Source organism: Takifugu flavidus, chromosome 11, assembly GCF_003711565.1.
Source record: "Takifugu flavidus isolate HTHZ2018 chromosome 11, ASM371156v2, whole genome shotgun sequence".
NCBI classification, from domain to species: domain Eukaryota; kingdom Metazoa; phylum Chordata; class Actinopteri; order Tetraodontiformes; family Tetraodontidae; genus Takifugu; species Takifugu flavidus.
Window position 1 is genome coordinate 687,027 of NC_079530.1, and position 17,805 is coordinate 704,831.

At 55.3% G+C, this 17,805-nt stretch overlaps 1 protein-coding gene across 1 annotated transcript; it reads right to left on the reverse strand.

Annotated features, from left to right (window-relative positions):
- Positions 1-741: 741 nt before the first annotated feature.
- pdzd8 (PDZ domain containing 8) lies at positions 742-17,755 on the reverse strand. The gene is given in 6 exon segments (XM_057047603.1): positions 742-4,124; positions 4,127-4,669; positions 4,748-4,910; positions 13,382-13,484; positions 13,904-14,029; positions 16,559-17,755. Coding segments are annotated over 6 exon segments (3,525 nt in total). The 5' UTR covers positions 17,365-17,755; the 3' UTR covers positions 742-2,340.
- Positions 17,756-17,805: the final 50 nt, after the last annotated feature.

Genomic DNA, 17,805 nt, shown 5'->3' on the forward strand with positions numbered 1-17,805 from the left:
CCTCTTACTGGCTGCCTGCTCAGGCCACTGAAACCACATTTACCCTGCAAACACATTTCCTGTGTGGTTCAGAGACCTCAAGCAGAAGCAGACGCTTAAAAAAACAGTTCTAACTGAATCCAATTAGGTCCCTTACAAGTAAAACAAAATTACCCTGGTTCAGACGTGGTCTGGGGGGGCCGCTTCAGCTCCGGCGGGTCAAAGCTGCCGTCTGTACTGAATTCATCTTCATTTATCAGCGTCTGTTAGTCAAAATTGTCTTTCCGGGATCTCAGGGCCTGACCAACAAGAAACAGGGGCAGGAAAAGCTGCCCTCTAACAGGAAGAAACCTGGAGCAGGACCGGGCTCGTGGGGGGGGGGGGGCAGCTTCAAAGCAAAGAAAAGATCTTTTTGCTCCTGGGAAATGACCGAAGGCTCTTAAACCGGCTGCCCTGCCTTGAACAGCCACTTCTCTGTCTCCAGTGAAGGTTTCCTCCTGTCGGAGGCTAAAGAAAGGACATTCTCCCACGGCTCCCGGTGGGGGCCAGGGACCCGGGTGCTGGAGAAAATGCCAGGCTGGAGTCGAGCCAAGACGAGTCAAAGCAGATTTATTAAACAGCAAGTTTAAAAATGGCAGAAGCTGAACCCAAATAGCTTAAAAGTCAAGGGTTTAAGCAGACAGGAACCAGGAGGGACGGAGCAGGGTCCTAGAACTGGGGGGTCGGCTGGGAGGGAGCGTGTTTAAAGATCAAGGCCAGACGTGGAGCGCAGTGTGTTTATTTAGTTATGTACAATCGGGTATCATCACATGAGCCGTTTCAGCATTACAACATCGAGCACACTGAGAACTTGGTGGGGGGGGCCAGTGGGGGTGGAACATCTGGAACATCAACAGCGGACCACAGAGCAGCAGATCTCAGGACACAAGGACACACCAGGAACCTCCAAAATGATCCAGCGTGGGAGCGTTTGTGCCCCGCGGTGCTGAGCCGATACCTGCGTAGCTAGCATGATTAACTTTGGTGCTCGGTACATTTTAAACGTGTGATTCTACTCAACCAGCTTAACCTCTGTAAGTGACGTCAGAAAATGGATGAGATGAATCTAAACTTGGCTCTGAAGCTTCCACTCCAACAGCGGGGCCAGACAACGCGGCGGGGTGCCACGCCAGGAGAAACGCTGAGGGTCGGGGGGCTTTTCTGGACTCAGCTGCACCTTGAAGAGCTCGTCAACTGAATATTAAACGACGTTGATCGATCCAGCACAAACGCCACATCCTGTCTGGCATCAAACTAGTGTAGAACATTGTTGCTGTTCTAGGCAATGCTAACGTGGGCTACTGGGCTGGTCCAGCAGGTCCAGCATCCACCTGTAATGTTGAGCACACAGAGGAAAAGCCTTGGCGTTGTGTCTGTTGTGTCTCACGTGACCCCCTTATCGGACATGTTCTACCATGTAGCGGGGGCGTTGGAGCCCCATGGGCCAAGAGGCCACCGAGCGTCACCACAGGCCGCAGCACAGGCTTCACGTAAGATCGCAACATTTCCCGTGGTGATGAAAGTCTGGTGAGGTGAATCCCAAAGGAACGGACATTCAAACCAATCAAAATGACAATAAAGCCGTAGGTACAAACGAGAGGAAATTGATGTTTTTCAAGATCATCAAACGTTGAAGAACCAATATTGTGGAAAGAAGCTTAAACGAGATTTTCCCAAGTAAAACTCACAAATTTCCACCTGGATCTATTACAGGAACAAAAACAAAGAGCGTACATAAAAACCCGTCCAGAGGGGGACGCTGACCTTGTGACCCCCCACAGGAGTGCTGAGGGGACCCCTAGCGTCCCTCTCGAGCTTCCCTTTAAAACCAACAACAGGCGGTCCCACCAGGAATTTGTAGAGTGACTGAAAATGATTCAAAAAGTCCGACTTAAAAATATCGAAATATGTTAAATCAGCCGTCAGTGTGAGTGCGGGACATGGGACGAGTCTGGTTCCTCTGGACACGTCCACCAGAAGAGGCTGCCCCCTGACGCGGACCTGAACACACCCTCAAACTACAGCTAACACACTGGGGGGGGGCACTGCACCGGGACGTTCTTCTGATGATGATGGAGTTGATGATGATGATGATGGAGATGATGTCCTCCAAAGTGAAGGTGGATATTTTCCTTCAAGGGTTGAAATCATTAAAAGTTGCCTCCCTCTTTTAAAGGAGCAGCACTCGCTCCCATGTTCAGAAGTCCACTGCACCACAACACCTAAAATCCCCCTCGAGGACACCACAAAGAACCTGCTGCAAACATGATCTGTGTCGGGAGGGCCCGATCCCGGAGGGCCCGGTCAAAGCATTGAGCGTCTTCAGTGAAGGGCCTCCACGCAGATCTGCTCCTCTGTTATCTCATCCAGCACCTGCACCTCCACCGGGCTGCACATATCACTGTCATAGACCTCTGACCCCACCAGGGCCTCTTCCTCCAGAGCCTCCCCCTTGCCTTTAAATGCCTGGTGCTCCGAGGGGGAGGTGCTCTCCACAGACTCCAGGTCCTCGATACCTGCCCGATAGTGTATCATCAGCAGCGTCAGAGCCTGGAGCCTCTCCCCGGACTTGACAAGGGCGGTGCTGATCAGGGCCTTGCGTCGAGCGTCTGTGGCCTCCCGCTCCTCTAGGAGCAGAGCGTTGTTGTGCTCCAGCTCCTGGTCGATTTCCTGCTGGAGCTTGTCCAGCATCAGCTCCAGTTTCTGGAAGCGCTCGTCTGTGGGCAGCCCCCGGTACAGGTCGCGCCCGATCTCCTTCACGGCGATGAAGACGCTGTCGTCCAGGCCGCCCTCCTTGCGCACCAGCTTACCGCTGCCTCCGCTCCCGGCGGGCTGCTTCGAGGGGCTGGCGCTGCTGGTGTAGGTCTCGGTATCACTGCTCTCATTGTCTGAGGTGTTTGGCGTGTGTCTGGGGGACGGCTCCACTATCCCAGGAACTGGATCAACCACCTGCTCCACTAGCCGGGTTTTGGGTACCTGCCGCAGGTTGAGCAGGCGGGAGCTGGTGTTGATGATGTGGCGCGTTATACCGGTGGTTGCGCGATTTATCGAGGATTTGGCTTCCGGGTCAGCTCCTCTGCGCTCAGTGGCTGCCACGCAGAAGGGGTTCTCAGCCAGGCACTTGTCCTGACACTTCTTGTGGCAAACGTAGGCACAGATCATACACTGGGAGGCTGCCTTGGTCCAGACCTTCTTCTTGCAGTATTCACACCACGTGGGATTTTGGAACTGCGTATCCTGAAAGTTGTGACGCACCTCCACTAGCTGCATGGTGCCGTACGCCAACTCATCTCGTGGCGCCGCTGGGACGTGCTCGCGATCTTTCTCCCTCGGATTCTCCTCTTGGAGACTCCCTAGCCGCTCTCTTTCCACCGGATACTCCACCTCGTGCTCTCCTAGGTAGCAGAAGTGGATGGTGATGTCCCCATAGCACAGCTTCTCGTTGAAGCCCTTGTGGTTGCTGAGGCTACGCAGTGCAGTGCGACTGATGTTAGCTCTGGGCTCCGGAGGCCTCAGTCTGAAGGTGCTTTGATATTCGGCTGAGGAGGTAGACATGCACTCCAGCGCTATGTGCTCCAGCTGGAGACTCACATGACCCAGACACAACAAGCTAACTGGTTTAAAGGGATCTTTGCACCATAAGGCAACATTTAGGTACTTATGGTTGCTCTCCACCTCAAACACCACGGATGCATTGGGCCAGGATGCCGTCCGGTTCCGAAACATGGTTTCTGGGGACTCCCAGAGAGAATGATCCTCAACATTGTCCTCTGCCGCCTTGTCCTTGGTGTGCTCGGCCTTGGTGCTGCCAGTGAGAGGGACTGGTGGTTCGTCACTGGCCTCCGTTGGCCTGATAGAGGGCTTCACCTCAGCCTGCTTAGCACAGCTTTTCTCAATGGCGGCCTTGTCATCAATGGTTCCGGCGTGAGGTGTCTTCTCTGGAGATCTGTCACAAGCACTTAACGTGGTCGTCACTGGGTTGGTTACGGTAGCAGGTGCTGCGACCGGGTCCGCGCCTTCCAACAGACTGGTTTCTGAGGAGCATGAAGTCAACCTGATCTGAGGTCTTGGCGGCACTGGGGGGCGAGAAGGAGGGGGCGGGGAGGGACGGCGGGCCGTTGCGCGCTCTCTCCAGGATCACTCCCCAGGGTAGTCTTAAGCGGCGAGGGCTTTGGGGAGTCTTTGGGCTGGTTCTTAAGGGGAGACTGGATACCGACTAGATTCAACTTGCGGTTTAGGATAGGTGAGATGGTGCCAAGTGGTTTAGACGCCAAGTTAGCAACGGTCCTTTTGGGACTTTGGTTTACTGTCAGCAAAGAATCTTCCTTTGTGTCACTGACAGTTGTTGTACCAGCCGGACCACTTGTTTGGTTAGTTTTGGACTCCACAATCAGCTCTTCGAACTCAGAGTCCATGTCTTTGCTGTCCGATATGTCGGAGAGGGTGGTGATGGGCGCTGGGTCTTCCTCATAGCCTCCAGGCTGGGAATTAAACCCCGTTTCCTCGAGCTGCCCAAACCCTTCCTGAAGAGTACTCAGATTCCCATAGGTGAGCACCTGGTGGCGGACGGGTCTCTCGTAAAGGACCATCACCCTGTCTCCAGCCTGCTTCAACAATTTGGGTACTTGAACGGAGGAGGTCACTTTGACACCTGTCGACAGAAAGAAAAGCAGTCGTAGTTTAGGAACCCTGCTGGAACCTTCATGCACAGGAAGAATGCGAGCCAGACCTCCGATGGCGATGAGACGGTCCCCCCTCTGCAGGTCAGCCAGTGCTGCGGGGGAGTTGGGGGTGACGGTCTCGATGCTGACATGCACCGCGTCCCCTTCGGTAGCAGGAACATGCCTGAAAGTCATCCCCACGCTGCCACACGGTCCCTTGACGACCTCCGTCTGATTCAAATTACAAACAAGAGACAGTTCGTTAGCGAGGTCACGATCTGGCCTCCAGCCTCCGTCCCTTCAGAGCCCACATTAGTGCCTGTGTTGCTTTCCTTCCTTTATTTTTACATTAAAAGGAATCTGTGAAAGATGTTTGCTTTGCTTGCATGTGCATGGTGAGGCCCCGCCCCTGGCATCACATGACCGTCACGTCAGGAGCCGCTGATGAGTAAATGATACGATCATCAGAGGCATCGCAAAAAAAGGTTTGTCCTATTGCTGTGGGGGAAACTGGATTACTTCTGATTTCCATTTCAGATAATCCAATTTATACACAATGAGTTGCTTCCATGGCAGCTTTGATTTGTGGAGACAAGAACACACAACCAGAACACACTGATGTCACGCAGATGTCAGACATGGTGGAGACTCCTTCCTAACCCAAGCTCCTGCACAACAGAGAGCGAGCAGCACACCACGGAACACCAGCCTCAGCGTAGCCACAGACATCTTCCTCCAGCCATCCGGCTGAAAGTTGGAATTCTCTGGCAGATAGAAGAGCTGCAATTAAGGCCTCACTCAGCTGCCTGGAATGACTGCACCCCTCCCACGCACTACTGACACCCCCCCACTCACTAGTGCACCCCTCACGCACTATGCACCCCCCCACGCACTAGTGCACCCCCACCACCTGCACCCCCCCAGGCACTAGTGCACCCCTACGCACTACTGCACCCCCCCACGCACTACTGCACCCCCCCAGGCACTACTGCACCCCCCCAGGCACTAGTGCACCCCTCCCACGCACTACTGCACCCCCCCAGACACTACTGCACCCCCCCAGGCACTAGTGCACCCCCACGCACTACTGCACCCCCCCAGACACTAGTGCACCCCCCCAGACAGCAGTCCCATCACACCTGTGGACACCTTCTCTCCCATGACTGATGCTAATATGGTGCAGAGACGTCAGGCTAATGGCAGGGGGAGAAACGGCTGAATGAGGTGGAGGAGAAGAGCAGATGAAGACGATACAGGAGTCTAGAAGATAAAAAGGGAAGGTCGACAGGATGTGGGTAGAAAGAGACGAATGACTGCAATTTCCCTGCTGTCATTTGTTGTTGTGCTGGTGGAAAACGGTGATTAGGTTAGGCCATGAAGAAGATGGGGATCTATAGGAACTGGCACCAGACCAGGCTCCATTCAGAGGAGGGGAGGGGGGAGGAGAGGAGAGGAGGGGGGAGGAGAGGAAGAGGAGAGGAGAGGAGAAGGAGAGAGACGGAGAGGAAGCGAGGAGGGGGGAGGAGAGGAGAGGAAGAGGAGGGGGGGGGAGGAAGAGGAGAGGAGGACGGAGAAGAGGAGAGGAGAGGAGAAGAGGAGGGGGGAGGAAAAGAGGGAAGAGCACGGAGGGAGGAGGAGAGGGGAGAGAGGGCGGAGGAGAGGAGGGGGGAGGGAGGAGAGGAGAGGAAGAGGAGAGGAGCGAGAGGAGGGAGGAGAGGGCAGGGGGGAGGCGAGAGGAGGGGGGAGAGAGGAGAGGAGAGGAGGGGAGAGGATGCCCAGGAGAGGAGAGGAGAGAGGAGAGGAGCAGGAGAGGAGGAGAGGAGGGGGAAGGAGAGTAGGGGAGGAGGAGAGGAGAGGAGGAGAGGATGGGGGGAGGGATAACAAGAAAGAGGCGGAGAGGAGGGGAGAGGAGGAGAGGAGAGGAGAGGAGGGGAGAGGAGGAGAGAGAGAGGGGAAGAGGAGGGGAGGAGAGGGGAGGAGGATGGGGAGGAGAGGAGAGGAGGGAGGAAGGAGGGGGAGGAGAGGAGGAGGGAAGAGGAGGAGAGGAGAGGAGGGGAGAGGAGGAGAGGAGAGGGGAGAGGAGAGGGATGGGAGGAGAAGGGGAGAGGAGGGGGGAGGAGGAGAGGAGAGGAGGGAGGAAGGAGGGGGGAGGAGAGGAGAGAGGAGGGGGAGGAGGAGAGGAGAGGAGAGGCGGAGAGGAGAGGGGGGGAGGAGGAGAGAAGAGGGGAGGAGGAGAGGAGAGAGGAGAGGAGGAGAGGAGGGGAGAAGAGGAGAGTAGGGGAGGGGGGAGAGAGGAGAGGAGAGGAGGGGGAGGAGAGGGGAGAGGATGGGGAGGAGAGGAGAGGAGAGGAGGGGAGAGGAGAGGAGGAGAGGGGAGGAGGGGGGAGGGGGAGAGGAGGGGAGAGGAGAGGAGGGGGAGAGGGGAGGAGAGGGGAGGAGGGGGGAGAGGGGAGGGGAGGGGAGAGGGGGGGAGAGGAGAGGAGAGGAGAGGAGGAGAGGAGAGGAGAGGAGAGAGGAGGAGAGTAGGAGGAGAGCTGCTGTGTAGCACCGACTGATCCAGAGATCCCCCCACAGGAATGAACCCACTCATCAGGGATCCTGGATCCTGCTGGACGCGTCCCCCTTTAACGTGCACCTATATTATATAACGGGGGCACCAGGGGGCCGCAAGCCTGTTCTAAAAATAGCACAACTCGCAAGTGAGGTGCGTCTAAGAAAATGTCTTCTACCGCTATTTTTTTTAAAGTCTCAGAAGTTCTTCCTCTGGTCATCGTCCCATCACATTACCTGGCTTGTCTGGGGGAGGGGGGGGGGGGGCAGGTAGGTTAACAGCTGCTGGGCTGTTCACATCTGTGAACACGGGCTGATGTGTGTCGGTCCAGCAACACTGTTTCATGTGTATTTGTGTGGGTGGTCCAGCTCCAGGTGCAGCTCCAGGTGCAGCTCCAGGTGCAGGTCCAGGTCCAGGTGCAGGTCCAGGCAGGAGGGAGGGAGGCGTCAGCAGCCAGGCGAGGCCACGCCGTCTCCCTGGCCAGCTCCGGCCATGCGTCCCACTCCAGCACCCCTCCTGTTGCTTGGCTGCACATGGCTGAGCAGGTCTGGAGAGGTGGCGTGTGAGGCTGCAGAGCTTGAACAAATCCTCTTCCCCGTCACTGCACTGCCCGCTAATTTCATCTAATACCACATGTCAGATCGATTTGTGTATGGTTATAGGGCGCGAGTCGCTGCGAGGCAAGTGCTCAGCAATTCCCTGCCACATCCAGTTAGAAGATCATGTGTGATAGGACTGGAACAGGCTGGGCCTGCTCTGCCCTTCTCATGGAGGCCTGCTGCACTAATGTAAGACCGCAGCCATCAGGAAGGACGTCACGGTCTGTGTGTGTGTGTGTGTGTGTGTGTGTGTGGTGTGTGGTGTGTGTGTGTGTGTGGTGAAATCGTCTTCCATAATGCCGTATTTTAAGTGCCGAGATTATCAGGAGGATGTTTAAAGCTGCACAATAAAAGGAGCCACTGATGCTGGTTGTGGTGGGCACCAGAGCAGCCTGGGGCTCCGGGGGGGGGGGGGGGGGGGGGGAACAGGGGGGCAACATCAAAGCACGGCACAACCGCAGCAGCCGGTGTAAAAATAAAACGGTGTGCAGACGATCGAGGACACACAACCAGACAAACACACGAGCGTCCACGTGTGCTGGTCATCGGGCTCAATCGGGATTTTCAAATTACTCTTTTATCTTCACAAGATGGACTCAAATGCAAGAACAAAGGCGTTGTTATGGAGACCATCACAAAGGCTGCCTTACCTAATTTGCACTTGTATGGACACACACATGCACGTGCAAACACACAAACACACACAGATGTAACCACGAGCGCAGGAGCGATCCTGGAGGACTGGGACGGTGAGGAGCACCGAGGCGGAGGAGTCCAACCACCGAGCGCGTCCCTGGTTATCACCGTGACATTTGGGGCTCTGCTCCCTCTCTTTTGAACACTGATGCTGGTCCCCCCCATCGTCCCCCACCGCCCCCACCACTATCCCCCCCCATCGTCCCCCATTGTCCCCCGCTGCTTTACACGCTGGAATAACTGGGGTCTAATTTGACCTCTTGCCCACTTAGCATTTGCTAATCTTTCATTCAGCAGTTGCATCGTTTCTCACCCAAAAGGTGGTTCATGTGGATCCACAGCCGTTGCTACGGCGATGTTCAAATCAGCCCAGACAGCCTTGCGTCGTTTTAAAAACAGAGGAAATGCTTTTATTTTGTTTCTGCTGCTGTAAACGCCAATATACAGTATCTTAGATATACACCCATGAGCGTGTATATGTGCATTAGATATACACATAGGTATACACAGACCTATGTGTATCTGCAGCATATAAGGCGTCGTGCTTCTTGTAAACGGACACATAAATGTCCCGCGTGTCCTCTCGGCGTCCCCAGTGAGCGAAAGCAGGCAGCCGTCCATCACGTCCTGTCACATCTTTGTGGACGGGGACAGCGAGAATCTACAGTAATTTCATAAGTCTGGATGCAGAAAAGGGCCGAATCCCGAGGAGCTCCGCCTCCCGTCTTCCCGTTAGATCCTGTCCTCATCCCAACAGTGTTGCCACAGTTTGAATCAAAATAGTGGTGAATTATTATGGGATGTGGCGGCTGTTGGCAGCTGTGCTGGTGACAGACAATCACAGCGGAGCTCCGCTCAAAACCAGCGTGGAATAAATGTGACACTAAGAGGACGGCCTGTCTCCAGGTCGCGGACGTCACAGCTGATCTATAGGGTTTTCTCCACGCGCATCGATCCACGGAACCGGTGATTAGAAGCAAACAGCTTGTGTTCCTCCCCTCTCATGACTTTAATCTACTCTTCACCTGTCAGCCACAATATGAGCAGAAACGAGGAGGAGGAGACGAACCTGAGGAGGAGGAGATTCATCGTGAAGTTCATGAGCACCTCCTACCGCACGGGGGGCCAACTCTGGCCCGCGGGCCAAATGTGGCCACCAACCCACCAGGAAGAAGAAGAGCGTCGTCACAGTGGCCTCATATGCTAACGCTAACACCCTAGCAAGACAGAAAACAGGCGCTTCCTGGGAGGCACGTCATCTGTTTACGGCCCTGTTTGGAGCCGTAACCCAGGAGGATGCATCAGACCACGCTATGTCTTCCTGTCCTCATTCTCTCATGCACGCACACATGCACGCAGGCCTTTTGCTACTCCAGGACCTACCAAATTCTGGAAGGGATGTGACCTAATCACCCATCACATTTGAGCAGTATGACTCACCGTCGTAGCGTATGTGTGCATGTGTACGTGCGCTTCAGGTCTCCTTATCAACCAAATCTAATCAATCAAAACAAATGTCTTCCACTGGACGCCCGGCTTAGATTAAAGACACAATGACACTGTAAGTGGAACATCAATCAGCCACTGAGTGTGTGTGTGTGTGTGTGTGTGTGTGTGTGTGTTGGGCGTACGTGCGTGCATGAAGCTCTGAGGAATCATGGGTACTCGAGGCTGTTGATGAAATCAACAGGGCAGATGTGCAAACACGCCTGGCAGAATGTTCATCTCAACACAACATTAATGAGTTCAAACACAGGTGTGAAGCTGCAGTCAGGTGTACAACAGGTACACACATTCAGCAACACAAGGTTGACCAGGTGGACAAAGCCAAGTAATGGTCATTATCCAAAACACACAGGACAGGACAACGGATCCAACAGCTCAAGGCTGGACTATTCATCTGGTATTTCCCAGTTAACTAGCAGCAGAGCAGCAGAGCAACAGTAGTAGTAGTAGCAGCACCAGTAGCAGTAGTAGCAGTAGCAGCAGCACCAGTAGCAGCAGCAGTAGCAGCAGCAGCACCAGCAGCACCAGTAGCAGCAGCACCAGTAGCAGCAGCACCAGCAGCAGTAGCAGCAGCACCAGCAGCAGTAGCAGCACCAGTAGCAGCAGCACCAGTAGCAGCAGCAGCAGCAGCAGTAGCAGCAGCAGCAGCAGCAGCAGTAGCAGCAGCAGCAGCAGCAACAGTAGTAGCAGCAGTAGCAGCACCAGTAGCAGCAGCACCAGTAGCAGCAGCAGCAGCAGCAACAGTAGCAGCAGCACCAGTAGCAGCACCAGTAGTAGCAGTAGCAGCAGCAGCAGTAGTAGTAGCAGCAGCAGCAGTAGTAGTAGCAGCAGCAGCAGTAGTAGTAGCAGCAGCAGCAGTAGTAGTAGCAGCAGCAGCAGCAGTAGTAGTAGTAGCAGCAGTAGTAGTAGTAGCAGCAGCAGTAGTAGTAGCAGCAGCAGCAGCAGCTGTATGATTCATTCTGAAGGGTTCTAAACCGTCTGAGTCAGTCCGAAGGGTTCTAAACTGTCTGATTCAGTCCGAGGGTTCTAATCTGTCTGATTCAGTCCGAAGGTTCTAAACTGTCTGATTCAGTCCGAGGGTTCTAATCTGTCTGATTCAGTCTGAAGGGTTCTAAACTGTCTGATTCAGTCCGAAGGGTTCTAAACTGTCTGATTCAGTCCGAAGGGTTCTAAACCGTCTGATTCAGTCCGAAGGGTTCTAAACCGTCTGATTCAGTCCGAAGGGTTCTAAACCGTCTGATTCAGTCTGAAGGGTTCTAAACCGTCTGATTCAGTCCGAAGGGTTCTAAACCGTCTGATTCAGCCTGAAGGGTTCTAACCGTCTGATTCAGTCTGAAGGGTTCTAAACCGTCTGATTCAGCCTGAAGGGTTCTAAACCGTCTGATTCAGCCTGAAGGGTTCTAAACCGTCTGATTCAGTCTGAAGGGTTCTAAACCGTCTGATTCAGTCTGAAGGGTTCTAAACTGTGACTGGAGCTGTTGATGCGGTCAGAAACAGGCGGGAACAAAGGCGAGGTTCCGCTGCCCCCCCAGGACCCGAGCAGAGCCCTGGAAACCAGGAAGGAGCAGACAGACCAGCAGACTAGCAACAGCTCCTATCAAGGAAGATCCCACCTGACAGACATGGGGGGGGGGGGGACGAGGAAGTGGACCTTCTTAGCCTTTGATGCTGGTGAAGGTGCGGGCGCCACCCGGCCCTGCGCCGCTCCGATAAACCTCAAATGCCAGCAGAAATCTGCATTTCTGAGCACAGCTTTAGATCAGCTTTGAAGAGCTCCGCCATTGGGACAACGGATCCTCTGAGTTAAGGTGGATTCCTGACGCACGTACGTGCGTACGCACGCACGCACGCACGCACGCACGCACGCACATACGCACGCACGCACGCACGCACGCACATACGCACGCACGCACGCACGCACGCACGCACGCACGCACGCACGCCTCCTGCTGCTCCAGGACCGACCGTTACCTGGGTTAGGGCTCGGAATCAGAGTGGTGGACCTGTTTCAATTAAACCACCTCAGAGCTTTGTTTGGAAGGGTGAAGAGCTCCGCCAACGTGGCCCCCGGAATCCAGCAGAACCTGGTGTGAATATTCCCGGTTCCCATTCCCGGTTCCCATCCCCGGTTCCTAATCACTCATGGGTCAGGGAGAGTGAGACGTGGATTTCAGCAGTTTCTCTGAAACACTCGAGGACACAAGAGAATCATGTGATGGTGTCAGGAGAGTTCAGCTGGAGGAACCATTATTGTGTGGAGGGCCGGGCTCAGCTGCTGGAGTGGGTTCCCTTTCATTTACAAATGAGCCGTCCCTGTGGGGGGGGGGGGTCTGATGTGTCCTCCTGGGGGGGGCAGAGACCCTGGTCTGTCTGCATAAAGGGGATCTGAGTTTTGTTGCGTTTCGGTGTTCGCTGCGGAGGGAAAATAGAGCCGTCAGAGCCGCATGTGCTGCCCCCTGCTGGAGCCCCGCCGAACTCTTGAGAAGGGGGTGCGAAGGGACAGGAACGCGCCAATTATTGCTTAATGGAACACGAGTAATATTTGAGCTGCCGCAAATGTCAGCGGCGCCGCGGCGGAGCCATAATTGGGCCTGACATTTCAGAGTGAAACGGTCATTATTCACCTCTAAACGCGTCTGATGGGGGAACTAGAATGCCCGGGAAGTGGAGCAGTCGGGGCCAGAGGGGCCTCGGAGCGCTCTTTAGAGCTCAAATGTCAACGATCAGACAATCTCAGGACACCAGACACACACAATCAGGATACAGAAGACACCTGGACACACACAATCAGGATACAGAAGACACCTGGACACACACTGTTGCACAAAGATGCAGAAAAATAACAACAACAAACGGGTTTTAGTGCAGCAACGTCTTCACAGCTGATGTGTGTGACGCTTCTGACACAATCGCAATGGTTCAATCCTTTCTAGATCCAGATTCCAGCGGACCGCCTTGTGGACCCGGAGCAGGTGGGTCCCTCCTCATATAACCTGGTTTAAATGGGCTGGAGGGGGGATGTGGGGGCCCTTTACCCCTCCAGACGTAGCACGGAGGGTTCTGGGATCAAACCAACAACCACTGTGTCTACAGAGGAGGTCCAGCTGGAGGCCTGGAGGAACAGAACAGGCTGGTGCTGGGAAAGATGGATCAGGAAGCATGGAAGGGAACCGGGTTTGCCAGCGTGACACGAGTGTGTGTGTGTGTGTGTGTGTGTACAGGAAGTGTGGACGGTGCGTGACGCCCCTATGCACGGCACCATTACCAGGTGGTTACTGGGCTTTAAGCGTTGATACCTCTGAACTGGGCTCAGAAGCAGAAGACCGGAGCGAGGCGAGGGGGGCCGGTACCTGTTTGATGGAGCTGCGGGTCTTCTCCTTCCACTGCTGGCTGCTCAGCTCCACCGTGCAGTGCACGTGCATTTCTTTGTCATAGGAGCCAAAGATGAAGAGCCTGTGGCGACATTAAAACAGGGCGGAGCACTTTATAACGGCGGACCAGAACCTGCCCCTGTGGACCTGTGGACCTGTTCGTGAGTCCCGCTAACATAGCCTAGCATTAGCATTAGCACTATCAGATACACACACAAGGGGATCCCCTTATTTCCTACGTCCTGAGAGCATTTCAAATGTCTGACACCTTCATAGAGTTCCCACCACAAAAACATTTGATTTGACTGTTGGTGGTCGCCAGCGTTGCCATGGCGTCTGCTGGTGTGTAGCTCCCTCTAGTGGACATCCCTCCTCTCACAGTACTGCCGGGGTCACGTGACAACAGTTGACCCGGATTCTCCCAGCGTGTGTGTGTGTGTGTGTGTGTGTGTGTGTGTGTGTGTGTGTGTGTGTGTGTGTGTGTGTGTGTGTGTGTCTCACCTGCTGCACTCCATCAGTGTGACCCGGAGTCTTCCGTCCACCAGCCTCCTGTCCTGGACACACAGGTCCAGGGTGCAGGCCGTCTCCAGCTGGGTCTGGACTTGGACTGGGAAGAACGGTTTGTATCTGCAAGAACCCATGACGGAGATGTGGTGAGTGTCCACGCTGAGGCGGAGAGGTTCTGGACCAGGTTCTGGACCGGGTCGTGTGTGTTACACCCCAACTGTCAGCATTGTGAAGCACCAGGGGAAGAACATCAAAGAAGCTCTCAGAAATAAAACACAACAGAACTGAATGAAATTAAAACACTTTTTATTCAACACAAACTCTGAATATGAGTAAAAGAGGAAAGACGGAGAGATACACACACACACACACACACACTCTCACACACACTCACTCTCTCTCTCACACACACTCACTCTCTCACACACACACACACCACACACACACACACAACACACACTCACTCTCTCTCTCTCTCTCACACACACTCACTCTCTCTCTCTCTCACACACACACACACACACACACAACACACACACACACACTCACTCTCTCACACACACACACACTCACTCTCTCTCACACACACACACACCACACACACACACACACACACACACTAAATCCTCAGCTGATTCTCTTACATCATCAGTTTTTGTCTGAAACATGTAAATTGCTGAAGTTGCTCTTTAAAATAAATGAGTTTAATCTATAAATAACTTCTATAACTATAAATACAAAATATATAACACAAATAATAATAAATAACTATAAATATCTGATGGTCAGAACGAGGCGACACAGAAACAGTCAGTCAGTCCCAGGAGCTCTCAGCTCAGCGTAGACCAACACTGAGTGTGTGTGTGTGTGTGTGTGTGTGTGTGTGTCCCATCACTCAGGTCTGTGGACACTCTGGCTGGAGCAGCAGTGCAGGTCTCCACCCCTGACCTCCTGCCTGAGCCTCCATGTTGATGGAAACAAGCTACCGTGACAGTTTTGAGGACGGGGACCACGGGACCGGCTGGGAGGATGGACGGGGACCACGGGACCGGCTGGAGGATGGACGGGGACACGGGACCGGCTGGAGGACGGGGACCACGGGACGGCTGGGAGGATGGACGGGGACACGGGACCGGCTGGAGGACGGGGACCACGGACCGGCTGGGAGGATGGACGGGGACCACGGGACCGGCTGGGAGGACGGGGACCACGGGACCGGCTGGGAGGATGGACGGGGACCACGGGACCGGCTGGGAGGATGGACGGGGACCACGGGACCAGCTGGGAGGACGGGGACCACGGGACCGGCTGGGAGGACTGGGACCACGGGACCGGCTGGAGGATGGACGGGGACCACGGGAACGGCTGGGAGGATGGACGGGGACCACGGGACCGGCTGGGGGGACGGTGGATCCCTGTAGCTTAGTTATCCCCTCAGGGTCGTGGGTGCAGTAGAATCCAGGACCGACACATTAATGTTCATTTATATCATTCTAACCTATTCAGGATGTTAAATGACTCAGTTCCAGCTCTCTCGTGCACGCGCCCCATCCGTGCACGCGCCCCATCCGTGCACGCGCCACATCCGTGCACGCGCCCCATCCGTGCACTTATTATCTGGAGCTAATTACTGCTCCCTTTTCATTTCATTATTCACAGACACCAAGAGCGACGATCCACTTTCAGCAGGTCACCAGAGATCAACGATTCCATGAGCAGGAGGAGCTACGCAGATTAGAGACAGACGGGTAGGTGGACAGACGGGTAGGTGGACAGACGGGTAGGAGGACAGACGGGTAGGAGGACAGACGGGTAGGAGGACAGACGGGTAGGAGGACAAACAGGTGGGTGGACAGACGGGTAGGTGGACAGACGGGTAGGTGGACAGACGGTAGGAGGACAGACGGTAGGAGGACAGACGGGTAGGAGGACAGACGGGTAGGTGGACAAACAGGTGGGTGGACAGACGGGTAGGTGGACAGACGGGTAGGTGGACAGACGGGTAGGAGGACAGACGGGTAGGAGGACAGACAGGTAGGTGAAGCAGAGGTGGTGGGTCACCTGGAGGGGGCTGGGCTCCCAGCAGAGGGTTCTGGGTCCAAGACAAACCATGGACGTGTTCTGGTGGGGGGGGGGGCACCTTGAGGACACCCTCAGGACCCCACTGAGGTTCCAACACCCCCATAGGGCCCCATAGGGTGGACCTGCCTTCAGGCCTACAGGATGGGCTCCAGCACCCCCCATGAAGAGATAAACAGGTCAAGGAAAACAATAAACAAACAACAACTGTCGGCCGTTGGACACCCCAGCTCGAGGCCACTGACTCTAAACATGGACTTTGGCAACAAACAGGGACCTGGCGCCCCGTTTCCACCCCTCTAGAGGTCCAGATGCTCCCGCCCACCAAAGGGACTCGCTTCATTTCCCCATCCAACATGGCGGCATAAACAGAGTCACATGGTTTGATGGCGTGGCAGCAGGTGTGTGTGTGTGTGTGTGTGTGTGTGTGTGTGTGTGTCCTGCTCACAACCTGCCCATCAGGAAGTGTGTGACGATATCTGCAGCAGCCATCTCGTCCTCATGACGTCATAGCAGGTAAACAAGGCTATTTTCGGACAGCGGGGGTCTGGCAGCGGGGGCGGGGCCTACCTGATCTTGTAGTTGGGCAAGGTGTGCTTCTTCTTGATGACCCGCTTCAGCTGGTTAACGATGATGGAGGTGAGCTGGGGCAGCGGCCGCCCCTCGAACTGGGACCGAACCTCGAAGTCGACCAGCGGGTCCTCGAGAAAAGTGAAGGACCAGTGGGAGAAGGGCACGCGGGTGAACTGGAGCCGGAGCCGACCCACCACCCGCCGCATCTTCACGAACAGGTAGGCGGACTTGCCGAAAACCAGCTCCACGTCGATGGCCAGGTGGAAGCCGCCGTTGTACTCGAGGTCCACCTCGAAGTTGAGCTCCTCGGGCATGCCGTCCTCGTTCCGAGGCGTCGGCTCCATCAGCCGGGCGGTCTTGAAGACCGGCAGGGAGTTGCCCAGGGAGATGTCCCTGAGGCTGAGCCCCTCCAGGAGCCGGCCCGCGGTCTTGGTCTGCAGCAGCTCCTCAAACTCCACCTTGATCTTCTTGGTGATCCAGTGTCTCACCATCGGGGTGTCTCGCAGCTCCCGGAACAGGAAGAGGAAGATGGCATTGAGGAAATTGCACGTCTCCGGCTCGTGGGGCGCCGGGGACTGTTTGGGGCTGCTGCCGGCGCCGTGCGCCGCCGGGCCGGCCTCCTGCGGTCCCGCCTCAGCCTGCTGGGTATTAAAGTAATCCCTCAGCGAACTGCTCGGGGCTATTTTGACGTACTGGACGGTCCTGCTGATGGGCTCGGTGTTCCTGCGGTATAGGAGCAGGAACTGGAGCAGCACCGTGACGACCGCTCCGGAGAGGGCGGAGATGAGGATTAAATAGATCATGTCGCCTCCCAGCGGCCCCCCAAACACGTCTAGCGACGCTGCTTCCACCGTGGCGCCGTCGGAGCGGCCATATCACCCGCGTCTTCCCCCGCAGATTGTGTTGTTTGCTCAGCTGCGGGATCCGAACTTCACTGGACAGGCGGTGACGCTGCCGTGCGTCGTGACGTCACCAGAGGTGTTCCCGGTGTTGCGTTCAGGGCGCGTTGGAGATTGCGGCTCCGAGTAGAAATGACGGACGACCCACGAATGAGGGGTTTCCGCGTACAATGCGCCCGCTCTTCAAACACGCACCAAACGTTTCGCACCACAGTCCCTTAAGGCACAATCAGAGAGACTAAATAACGATTTTAAAATAACTAACTCAAACGTTTGATTCAAATGAGCAAACCTACATATAGCTTGGGTAAATGTCTGAGTCGTCAGGCCGGGGAAAGTCCAAAA